The sequence below is a fragment of the Sus scrofa genome, chromosome 6 (genome assembly GCF_054392235.1).
Source record: "Sus scrofa isolate SSC_HxYL_T2T_F1_AM1 chromosome 6, Sscrofa_HxYL_maternal_Yorkshire_Landrace_v2.0, whole genome shotgun sequence".
Lineage (NCBI taxonomy): Eukaryota > Metazoa > Chordata > Mammalia > Artiodactyla > Suidae > Sus > Sus scrofa.
The window spans coordinates 74,735,225-74,747,816 of NC_139388.1; the positions used below are offsets into that span (position 1 = coordinate 74,735,225).

Genomic DNA, 12,592 nt, shown 5'->3' on the forward strand with positions numbered 1-12,592 from the left:
CAGGCCGGGTCACACCCAGCGTCAGAGCTCGGGACCCGGGCCCTGTGCCAGGGCCGAGCCCTGAGATATCCAGGAGACTAAAAGCAGCTTCAAGAAAAGCAGCCCCTGTGCCAGATCTGCTCTCCTCCTCAGCACACACACCCACCTGCACGCTGCTCCTGAGAGCCCGCTCCCACCGGACAGCCCACTTGGCTGCACCATTCAAAGGCCAATAATTCCAACCAAGTGTGATAAGAACCCAAGGAAAGGACGAGATGAAGCTGGTGGTCAGGATCCCGGGCTATAGCGTCAGGCTCAGCCTTCCAAAAGCGGAGAGCCCATTACGTGCCCTGTGGCTCCAGGACAGACAGTGACAAACCCAGTTCTGGAGTCAGGCTGTAGCTTTGCATCCTGGGCCCTCTAACAATTGGCGGCATGAACTGGCTGCCGAGACTTACTGCTTCTTACCCGTTTTCTCCCCTGCTCGGTAGAAGCGATAGAGCTGGGAGCGCTCTATGGTTAAAGGAAACGACGTGTGTCAAGCCCAAGCCTGCTACATGATGAATCCTCAGTGTTACCCACCACCAGCTACGGCTGGCTGAGGGCGCTCAAAAAAGAAAGAACTTCTGCAGGTGCACACAGACCTCCAGGGCTACTGGGGACACCTCCCTGGGTGCAGCCAGGAATACAACAGCCACCGTGTAGCCTGCACTCAGGCCGGACCCCAGCACACAAGGGCGGTTTCCTTGCTCCTGAACTGGGCACCGGGCAGGCCGGGGTCCCGCCAAAGGCTAAAGCAATGCAAGAACCAGAGTCCCTGTAACCGCCACCATTATCCGACTGGGGCCTGGGCTCCCACCTGGGGTTAGGAGAAGGGACCAGCCTGGAGGCTCCAGAGGTTTCCTGGGCTCCACATCTCAATGCTGCCGTTGCCGGGGTGGGGGCTCAGCTCTGCCTTGTCTGCCCCAAATCTCTCCCTCGTGGGTCACCCAGGCAGAAGGGCTCGAGCTATGACCTGAAGGACCCACAGCTTGCTATCCCCGAGAAGCGTGGGGCTGGCGCTGTGGCCCTCGACTCACCCTGGTCGATGGAGTGCTGGGGCAGCTGGCTGAGCTGGCTGTTCACTACCCCCGCGTAGGTGCGCAGGAACTCCTCCTCGCTGGCCGTCAGCTGCAAGGGCGAGAGCCGGGTGAGGGGCTCCAGGCAGCCACTCCCTGAAGGCACCTGCCCGGCCAGGCTTGATCCCCGAGGGCGCCTCCTCCTTTGCTCCTTGGGCCTCTGTTCTTTTTTGGCCACCCCATGGCATCCCAGGCCAAGAGTCAGATCTGAGCTGCAGTCTCGACCTACACTGCAGCTGCAGCGCCAGACCCTGGACCCACTGTGCTGGGCTGGGGATTGAACCTGTATCCTGGAGCTGCAGAGATGCTGCCAATCCTGTTGTGCCACATCGGGAACTCCAGGCCTCTGTTCCTGAGATGTGGCCTTTCAGTTCCAGGGCGAGCACCCCTCCTCCCACCCCTGAAACTTGCTTCCCAGGGCCACGAGGGCCTGCCACCGGGATCAGCTCTGAGACGGGATTCCGAGGCAGACCCTCCCTCTCCTTGTGAGAAGGGTCCCCACACACCTGCTGCCCCCTTGGTGCCTGTCCTGCCCTTGAACACCCCTGGGAGAGAAGATTCTCAGGGCTGAGAGGGAGGGAGGAAGGTGGGGGCTTTAGAACGCACGCCCACCTGGGCCAGACCTGGCACGGGGCTGGGAAGACGGCCCCAGCGGTGCCTGCAGACCTGGACATGCTCATCTCTGGGCCGGGAGACTGAATGAGCCTCAAAGCCAAACCAGAGGTCCCGGCACACCCCTCCCCGGAACCACGGCTGCTGCGGAAGGGGGCCTCAGCCCCTCTGCCCTGCCCGCCTGGGTGCCCACTGTTCCCACCCCGCAGGCACTCACATTGGAGCCCATCTTCCTCAGCATGAGCAGCACTCGGACCTTCTGCTGAATGTACATCTCCTCCGGACTCTTCCCGGGGGCCCCCTCGCGGTTCATCCCCTGGCCAGCTCTGGGGACTCCTGTGGAGGGAGGAGAATCATGGGGGGGGGGCAGTGTGAGGACGAGACCCAGCCCCCCACAGGCAGGAGTCATCAGGCAGCCCACGATGCTGCGGGGGCTGGTTTCCGAGAGCCCAGAAAGGGTGGCGGGTTGCTGGTTCCTCCTGAGCCCCCACTGGCCCCAGACAGCAGGATTGAGCAGCTACCCCTGGAGCAGGCGCAGCCCTGGTGGCCAGGCCCCTTCTGTGCCTACGATGTCGGGCCGGGGGCCGGGGTGACCCGGACTTCTGGCCAGCTCCACCTTCCAGCCACCCCCTCAGCAAGGCTCCTGCCACGAGCCCAGGAGAGGTGGTACAGAAAGCCCAAAGCGTCCCTGGCTTTCAAAGCGAGTAGCTCCTACAAGGAGCAAAGGGACGTGATCGGAGGCCGCCAGCCTGGGCCTGTAGCGGGAGAGACCTTGGGATCAGTACCCAGCCCCCAAACACCAAGACAGCTCCCTCTGCAGAAGTCCCTGCCGAGTTCAAGAGGCCAACTCCTGGGCTGGGCTCCAAGGAGTCCCTCGATGGGGACAGCGAGCCCGGGCCATGGGCGCAGACACCCGCCCAGGCTCGCCACCGCCCCCACCGCCCCCAGAGGTCCACCCACCTGTCACAGGGTGGCTCCTGCAGGCAGCAGCCGTGTCCAGGTGCTGCAGGGACCCGACCTGCAGAAAGGTCCCGGGAGAGCAGTCCCAGGGTTTCCTCCCTCCAGGAGGAGCCGGTGGGGAGGAAGCCGGGCGTGGAGGGGTTAGGGTTACACACTTGTAACTCCTGGATGAGTCAGAAATAACACAGCAGCTGGTGGGGGTGGAGCCTCCGCAGCCTGGGTGCCAAGGAGCTGCGCTTGGAGGAGCAAGGGAGCCGGGCTTGCGGGCCAAGGACACTCCTCACACCGTCCATCCCTCGGGGGCTGGCCAGCCCTGGACCAGCAGGCTCTCCCGGGCAAAGGGCCGACTCAGAAATACACCAGAGCCCCGGGCAGCAGCTTCCCGGGCAGCAGGAGCTGACGGGGCCCTGGCCCCCAAAGCCCACACTATAGGGCGAAAGGCTCACAGAGCAGCTGTGTGGGGCTGTCTCCTTATAGGGCTTTCCTTTCCGCCACCAACGCCAGGCTCCCTCTTGGTCTGCTCTCCTGCCACTTCCCCGGCTCAGAAGGGGGCCTCATTAACAACTGCTAACTGGGAAGGAGGGCAGAGCCGCCTCCAGAACAACCTCTGATGAGAGGCAGCCAGCCACCCCCCAGGGCCAGGTGCATGGCGGGCTCAGCCACAGCCCCAGCTTCTGAGCACAGCTGAGCGGGAGGCTGGCTTCTGCGCTCTCACTTCTCCTGCTGACCCCTTCCCACCTCTTCCTCTCCACCACCCCAACGAGTAGCCAGAAGAGATGACATCTCTCCCAATGCAGCCCATCCCAGCACGGTTCCCTCCCCTCTGCCTTGCTGCCCCAGAACCTGCTGGGAAGCTCCTCCCCCAGCAGCCTCTGCCCTGGGTGGCCCCGAATCTGGAATAGCCTTCCCTTCCCTGACTGCCTGACTGGAGTGGCTTCTGCGCCCCTGCCCAGGGCTCCCCCACCCCCTGGGCATGCAGCCGCCCCTCTGGGCTGGCTGAATGGAGAGTCCAGGCCCTGTGGCGTCTAGGATTCCCTCACAATAGCCACATCTCTTAGGGTCCAATGCAAACCCCTAATCCAGTTGCCATAGCCAAATTTAGCTTTTCCGAAGACTCTCATTTCTGAGTGATTTGTGTGCCTTGGGCTGTCATGTTCTCAAAGGACATCTGAAGCCTCCATGAAGCCCTCAAACTGGGAGTTAGGGCTTCCAAGGGTAAAATCTGTCCTGCGTCCAAGGACCAGCTCTCTCCTTGTGGAAGACAAGGGACTGGCCACTAGGTGTCGCCACAAACACACAAGAACCAGAGCTCCAGTGCTGCCCCCCACCCCCCCCCAGCCCCCCAGCCTTTCTGGTTCAAGCCTTCACTGTGATCCTGTCGCAAACCACACCCCAGTCCCAGGTCCCAGAGCAAGTTCTCGTCCCCCACTTAGGGGCCAGCCCTACCCAGGCAAGGATCATGTCTGGTTTTGCTGTGCATCGCGGGACCTGGGATCTTGGCCTCAGAGGACAGAGCCCCTTCCTCTCTGCCCTTTCCGGATCAGCCAAGCTTCCTCCAACAGAGACATGGGGGCTCAGGACCAGGAGGAGAGAGAGTGTGCGTGTGCGTGTGTGCACGAGTGTGCGTGTACATGTGTGAATCATTTTACACAGGGTCTGTTCACAGAATTTCACCCTTCCCACTAATCCTGCCCTCGGCGCCCCGTACAGATCAGTGCTGTTCCAGTGACACATGCCCCCACCCTCCACACTCCAGTCCTGCTGGACGAGGCTCTGGTCGTGCCTGGTCCACGTAATTCTGTCCTAAGCAGAACCTGCATCCAGGGTGCCGATGTGAAGCAAACAGCTGAAGAGAATCAATCATAAGCGACCCAAACAAGGCAGACTTTTCAGTGGCGGGGATTCTGTGAGTATATTACAGTGTGTTTGGGTTTGGTGTCTAACCGAGCAAACATGCTATTAAGTTGTCATCACAATTTTGACCCACATCGGATTAACTTCACTGGAGAATCCTTATTCTCCCCTGTAGGGATCAGGAATGGTCTCCATTAAAATGTCATTCATTTAGACACGCTAATTACCCATTCGGTCCTCAGCCCTAAGAGCCAACGTAATGATGCTTCTCCATTATGCTCTCCCAGCGACCCCAGAAACACCCCACCGCCTTGGCTGGTGGCGCTTCCATTCTAAACCCTAAGAAAACCCCTCCGTGTCAGCTGCCCACGTCAGAGACAGACCTGCTCCCTCTCTGAAGACAAAACGTTCTGGAAGCAAACCAGGGAACGGCATAAAAGAGCCAAAATATGGAAAATGGGAAGAAACAGGCAACTATCAACTCTCCTGGCAACGGCAAGGCTTGTGGCCACGCGGATGTTATGCCACAGACCTCCACGTGTGATATGAACAGGGCGCATGAGTCCAGAAAATGACATGTGACTGGGACAAACGCAGTGCTGAGACGCTGCGGGACATATGTTCGCTGCGGGCACAGAGACATCCACGCGCCGCCATCCACACACCCTTATGAGGCCGCAGCTCTGTTGAAGGAAGATTGGCCGGTAAAGGACAAAGAGGAGGGGGTTCCCAACCACTGGGAGGGATCCATCCGAAGTGACAAATGTGGCCCGTGGCCTGCGAAGTCACACTGCAGTCTCTGGGAGGCATCCAGGTCGTCCCTGAGAGACCACGCTCCTGCCCAGAGGTAGAGGGACCTGATCTGCAGGCACATGAGCTCCAGCCTGGAAGCAGCTGATCTCACGTGGAAGGATGGGGAGCTGGGGCAGAGGGACCCGGGAGCAGGATGTGCTGCTGTCACACCCGTTCTGATCCACAGCTTTGAAAGCCAGCCTCCCTTCACAGGCACCAGGGGCCCCAAATGCAAACACAGCCACCCGCACTCATCTTTATTTATAAACTTGAAGCTAGCCTGTGGAAAACCCACATTTATGCAAATTGGAATATAAGTTTATAGCCATGGTGGTCTAGCACCTGCCTGGAAAAGGCTGAGTAACCTCTGCTGGGCCGGGCAGCAGGCGGCCTTTGGACACACAAGCCACCTGTCCCAAGGGTCCCAGCACTTGCCTTCTGTTTTGTCCATTAAAAAAACAAACAAACAGATGGTGATATATATATTTAACTGCTCATGTTTTTAAATGTGCATTTACCCTGGTGCAGTGTTTAGGCTGCATGGAAATACAATGCCGTATAACTGTGTGATTCACAGAGTTTATATAAAACATATACACATATATTTTTTGTCTTTTTAAAGCCATGCCCTTGGCCTATGGAATTTCCCAGGCTAGGGGTCAAATAGGAGCTGCCGCTACCGGCCTACACCACAGCCACAGCAACGCTGGATCCTTAACCCACTGAGAGAGGCCAGGGATCGAACTGACATCCTCATGGGTCCTAGTCAGGTTCACTACCACTGAGCCACAACGGGAACTCCATAAAATATTAATTCAGCCTGCACACATCTTAGCCCAAAAGACCTCAGCAGTAGCACAACGTTCTCCCTAAAGACCCAGCTAAAGCAATGAGGCTTACCAGGGACAGTGGAGAAAGGACAGGAGGTGAGCTAACTTCACGGTCAGCCCTTGAGCGGGTACCCGAGGCCCCCTCCTGATGCAGTTCTGTGGCCGCGCTCCGGATGCCCGAACCCTGGGGTCCTTACCTGCTTCTGGAAATCACCTTCAGGCAAACAGGCGCTCAACTGTGACGGGAGGGTTGTGGCCGGGGAGGAATAGAAGGGTGCAGCCCTGTGGAAACACAGAACATGGGTCATGGGAGGAGGCGGGAGGAGCACACGCCCAGCGCTGAGGGATGCGGGCCGGCTGGCGGGAAGCTCCCGGCGACAGGCTCTGTGCGGTCCAGAAATACCTGTGTGTCTGGCCGGCCCAGGAACTTGCACCAACACCTCGGGGATAAGGTGCTGACTGCAGCTATGCTCGCCTTCATTTCCAGCCAAAGCAGGTCACCATACACCCTCCTCCCCTCGGGTGAGTCACCAAGGGCGATGGAGAGCTGTGCCGGGAGACGTCCAGGACCAGAGTGAGTCACGGCCGGGCTGCTGATGGGCACGTCCTGTACCCACACGAGAAGGCCCCCCGCCCACCAAGCATCACGACGAGCCAGGCGCGGGCACCTGGGCGCTCCAGCCACTTTGTGCAGATGTGGGAACATCTGTGGTTGCAGACGGAAGCACACGCACACCTGCCAACTGCAGGTGATTTACAACCTACGAGCCTGGCCACGTGTCTGCGGGCCCCACATGCACCTCTTGCAGGCATCAGGGAACAGTCTCGTCTTCTGTCTCCCACACATAGCCTCATTTTGGACCCTCTGCAGGGTAACCGGGAGAGGCGGGCTGCTGACGCTGGGCAGAGGCATAGGGAGAACAGGTGGCGGCCCGGCCACCCCTCCACGGCGGCACGGGGACCGCGGAGCATCTGGTTTAGACGTGCACCTCTGGCTCTCAGCCCCGCAGTGAGGACAGACGCCTTGGGATAAATGGGAAACTTACTGTGAGGGACCAAGAGGCCCCTCGGTCCTCAGCAATTTCTGCCAAGGAAGCTACTCACTCACCCGAGGGGCCCAGAAAGTGAGATTTCTTTTTTTCTCTCGGTCTTTTTAGGACCATAAAAAGCATATGGAAGAAGTCCCTGGCCTAGGGGTTGAATCAGAGCTATAGCTGCTAGCCTACACCACAGCCACAGAAACACCAGATCCAAGCGGCGTCTGCAACCTACACCACAGCTCATGGCAACGCTGGATCCTTAACCCATTGAGCGGGGCCAGAGATCAAACCTGCATCCTCATGGATACTAGTCGGATTCGTGTCTGCTGAGCCAGGACGGGAACTCCCAGACAGTGAGATTTCAAAAGGCCCCCCTCCAGGCAAATGCTGCTCCAGCCCCTGGGTCTCTGGTCTGCCTGGCCCTTCAACCTGCGACGGCCCTGGGATGGAGAAGCGGTCACCACCACTGCCATCCCCTCCACCCGCAGAGTACCCTATGGGAAAGACATTTATAGCAATTAATTGCTCTTTTATTCCTCTAGACATCAAAGCGCCGAAATACCAAGGATCCCTGGGGAACTTTGCACCCAAGTCCCCACATTCCTTCAAAAAGAGATGAAAAGAGACAAGCTTCTCCACTTCTGAGGGCTTTCATTTCTCCAATGATCACAACAGCCAATTAGCCTCCTACCATCTACAGGGCTCGGACGTCCAAGAAGCAGAGAGAACCTTGGACTCAGGACTTGAAGGAGAGGACACCTGAGGGACATGGTGGCCACTGATGGGGCCGTCCTGAGACTCACACCAGCTCTTCCATTTGCACCTTATGATCGGGTCAGTGTTCCCAGTTTTTGTTTGTTTGTGTGTTTGGGCCGTGACCACAGCATGCAGAAGTTCCAGGACAGGGGATCCAACCCGAGCCACGGCAATAACCAGAGCCGTAACAGTGACAATGCTGAGTCCTTAACCTGCTAGGCGACCAGGGAACTCTTGTCTTAAAGTTTTTAATTTTTCGTTTTCTTTTAATGGCTATACCTGCGGCCTATGGAAGTTCCTGGGCACAGGGTCAAATCGGAGCTGCGGCTGGGGTCTGTGTCACAGCCACAACAACACTGGATCTGAGCCACATCTGTAACCTACGCCGCAGCTAATGGCATTGCCAGATCCTTAACCCACTAAGCGAGGCCAGGGTTCAAACCGCCATCCTCACAGGGACAACATCAGGTCTTTGGCCTGCTGAGCCACAATGGGAACCCCAGTTCTTAATAACTTTTGAACAAGGGGCCCTGCAGGGGCCCCCACAAACTATCTAGCTGGTCCAGAATGAGGGAAAGGATGCCAACGGATCTCAAACTGCCAAGGGCCCAGTAACCTTAAGCAGAGGTGACATGGCCTCCAGAAGGATCTACTAAAATAAAACCTTCCGAGGTGTCCAGAGCCCTGTACCAGGCTCAGGGAGCAGGAGATACAACAGTGGGGCATGACACTGAGCCTGCCTTCCAGGAGGTAACTGAATGGCTGAGGAAAGCACACTGCACAAGGCAAATGGAAAACAAGACAATAATTCATAACAACGACCCAGAAAGATATGCCAGGTTAAGACACAAACACTTCCAAGGGTGCCAAGCACATGAAACATGCTGTGCCCAGCACCTCCCCCTGAGCAGCTCAGAGGCAGGAGAAAAAGACCCAGAGCCTCCACCCAGTACAGTAAGTGGCAGAGTAAGCGGATGTGCAAAGCTCTGTGGCAACACAGAAGAAGAGGGACCAGCTCACAGCAGAAGCCACTGGAGCTGGGTTTTGAAGGATGAATAGGAGTTTGCTAGTAGGGAAGGGGGGGAGGGCACTGCAGGCACAGGGAACAGACATTCTCTGAACAAACAGTTACTGAGCATGTGTTTAGTATATGCTAGGCCCTGGGCTGGGCATTGAGGATACACAGTGAGCGTGTGATGGTCCGTGACGAGGGCTCCCAGTGAGCAGGGGAGACAAGACACAAATCAAGTCATAACCCGGTAAATGTGGCCTCAGACACTGCGATAAAAAACAATGGGCTGGGGGGGCCCTGATGACACACAGCTGGGAATCTGACCTTGCCCAGGGGCAGGAGGTGACTTCTGAGCCATTACCTGAGGGTGAGGAGGAGCTGGGCTGGGGCCACACCCATAAAAATCCTGAAGCAGGAAGAGACCGGGCCTTTGGGAAAACTGGAGGAAGAAGGCGGGCGAGGGGCTCAAGGTGCCGGACCACGTGGGTCTCCAAGCGGGGTGAGGAGAGGTTCAAGCAGGGGGAGTTGAGAAAAATCTGAGCTTTCCGAGACCCCTGCGGGCGGACCTGCTGGGCCGGGGGAGCCGGGCTCGGGCTGGGAGGGTGGGAGAAGGGATGGTGAGGGCGTGAGGGCTTGGGACACTTTGGCAGGTGGAACTTCGGGATGGGAGCAGTGTCACAGCCCGGGCTGCCGGCGAAGGCCCTGAGGACAGGCAGAACAGCCAGGATGGGACCCCACGGGCCACGGAGACGCCCATGGCTGGAAACAGAGCAGGTTCGTCCTTCAGATGAAATCGACACCACTGTGAATATCCAACATGTGCTTGGAGTCAGAAGGCGGTGAGGGACCAGATCCGAGAAATACCTGGGGCACTTCCAGGAGATGCTGTGCCAGAGGGGGCGGTGGGGCAAGGGAGCCACTTTGGGAAAAAGGAGCCATGGTAAATCACTGACAGCCTGGCAATGCCACTTACCAGCTGTGTGGACTTGAGGAATGTGTTCACTCATTCAATCAACAAACATATTGAGGACTCACTGGCTACTGGGATATGTGGTGCAAAAAGAGTCAAAAGTTCCTACATGCATTATAGGGAGAGATAAAACAAAATCCACAAAAAGTAATCCATGGGCAGATAACCCAGCGGGAGGAAGGGGACAGGCGCTATGCACATACCCAAGAGGGGTGAGCAGACAGCAGTGTGGCGTGCTCAGGTGAGGGGAGAGCAGGGGAAGCTCAGGGGAGCTCAGGGGAGATGGACAGGGGCCCTGGACATAGCGGGAGGGAACTGAGTGAGGGGAGGGGATCACCAGGCTGGGGAGGCCTCTGAGAGGCTGGAGTTGCAAGGTGACCTGGTCTGACCTGGTTTTTAGCAGGGCCACCCCCACTCGGAAACAAGAAGAGGCTGGGGGGCCAAGGAGAGCGGAAGCGGGGAGAGCAGTGAGGAAGCCAGGCAGAGGGCTCCACCTGCCAAGAGCACTTTCCCCTTGGTTGTGACAACCAGGAATGTCTCCAGGTGCTCCCTGGGGGACAAAATCCCCTCCAGGTGAGAACACGGCTTTGAAGAACCAGCTGACACACGTTCTGGCTTGCTGTTGGCCGGGCACTGTTCGAGTATATGAACCATTCAGTCTTTGCAACAAACACGCCTATAAGGTTTTACAAACGGGAATGCAGAGCCCCGGAGTCTGTGCTCATCCAGCTACTCTGTCCTAGTCTTTCTGGGCAGGATGAGAGCCCAGACCATTCGGGCTCTTACTCCTGGGCTACACTGCTCTCAAGTAAACAAGAAAAGTGGATAGAAAGGCGCTCGGAGCCTGGGAGAGGGAGGCAGCCCTGGGCCTGATCTGCAGGCTTGGCTGTAGGTCCCACTCAGGGAGGCACCTTAGGTCCAGCAGCCACACCAAAACTAGGGCACCAGAGAGACTTCCACAAGCTCCGTGCTCAGTAATTAAACTGCAGCCTCCCAGAATCTAGGGCCTCGTGAGCCACCGCCTTAATTAAAAAATTCAGCCTCCTCAGCCCAGAGCCAGGCCCAGCATTCTCGAACCACACTCCATCAGCAGGAGCAAAACAGGTGGGATGGCAGCTCTGCAAGTCAGGGGGTCTGCAGGACGCGGCCCCGAGCTTAAGTGATGAGCCTGGATGAGACATTTGTCTCAGGGTCGCCAACCCAAATTCCACCCTGTGCCAAAGCTCCCTTCCTGCTCGGTGAAGCCAGGAGAAGGTGCAGAACAACAGCGATAATTATTGTGGTTGCTGGAGCAGACCTCAGGGCCAGGCCTGATATCAGGCAAGTTGAGCAGGCGGAGTCCTCAGGACAAGCCTGCAAGGTGGGAATTATTCCCATTTTATAGATGAGATGACCTAAGGCTCGGAGAAGGTAAGTGACCTGCTCAAGGCCACGGAGCTAAGACGCGACAAGCCTGGTTTTGAAAATCCATGCTTTCCCTCCATCCTGTCTGCGTCTTCGAGTTCAGAAGCTGCGGAAAGCATTAGCCATTTGAGCTGAACTTAAAATGAAGAGCCACTTTACAGGGAAAAGTCAAGCCCGGGCCCCAACCTGCTGCCAATCAGAAAATGAAGCAAGGCAGTATGAGAACTAAATACGGTGAATGGCTCCTGCTGGGATTCAGGGAAGAGAGGGGGCAGGGAGTCATAAAGGCCGTTATTGGGCAACGGGAGAAAATTTAATAGGAGTATATATTAGACATTAGTATTATAGCAAGGTCATATGTGTTGAGTGTGATGAATATATTGTGGTTACGTTGGAAAACATCCCGGTTCTTGGGAGTTCCCTTCGTGGCTCAGCAGTTAACAAACTTGACTAGGATCCATGAGGATGCGGGTTTGATCCCTGGCCTTGCTCAGTGGGCTAAGGATCTGGTGTTGCCGTGAGCTGTGGTGTAGGTTGCGGACAGCTCAGATCCCGTGCTGCTGCAGCTGAGGTGTAGGCCGGCAGTTGTAGCCCCAATTCGATCCCTAGCCTAGGAACTCCCATATGCCTCGGGTGCAGCCCTAAAAAAAAAGAAAAAATATCCTGGTTCTTAAGTGATCCGGGCTGAAGTATATAAAGATGAAATGTCTCAATGCTTGCAACTTACTCTCAAATGGTTCTGTAAAAAAGGTATGTGCAAGTGTGTGAGTGTGTGTCTATGTGTGTGAGAGTGTCTGTGTGTATGTGTCTATATGTGAGTGTATATATGTGTGTGAGTGTGTCTGTGTATGCGTGAGTGTATGTGTATGTTGTGAGTGTGTCTATGTGTGTGAATGTGTATCTGTGTGTGTCTGTGTGAGTGTATCTATGTGTGAGTGTGCCTGTGTGTGTGTGTCCATGCATGAGTGTCTGTGTGTGTGTCTATGTGAGTGTCTATGTGTGTGTTTCTATGTGAGTGTATGTATATGTGTGAGTGTCTGTGTGCATCTATGTATAAGTGTGTCTGTGTATGGGAGTGTGTCTATGTGTGTGTTATATGTTGTGTGTCTATGTGTAAGTGTGTCTATGTATGTGAGCATGTCTATGTGTGAATTCGTCTAATGTGTGTGTGTATATGTTGTGTGTCTGTCTGTGAGTGTGTCTACGTGTGAGTGAATGTGTCTATGTCTGCATGTTTACACGTGTGTGTTCGTGCGTGTTTATAT

At 56.5% G+C, this 12,592-nt stretch overlaps 1 protein-coding gene across 5 annotated transcripts in view; it reads right to left on the reverse strand.

The window, feature by feature from the left end:
- The window catches only part of CTNNBIP1 (catenin beta interacting protein 1), a 56,567-nt gene that overhangs the window by 20,988 nt on the left and 22,987 nt on the right, over nt 1-12,592 (reverse strand). Inside the window, exons 2-5 of one of the 5 annotated variants that reach the window (XM_084958473.1) lie at nt 6,216-6,427; nt 2,670-2,833; nt 1,927-2,045; nt 1,059-1,149 (exon numbers count right to left, since the gene is read on the reverse strand). In XM_084958473.1, the coding sequence (XP_084814599.1) occupies nt 1,059-1,149; nt 1,927-2,022 (187 nt within the window). In that variant the 5' untranslated portion in view covers nt 2,023-2,045; nt 2,670-2,833; nt 6,216-6,427. 5 annotated transcript variants of the gene reach the window in all.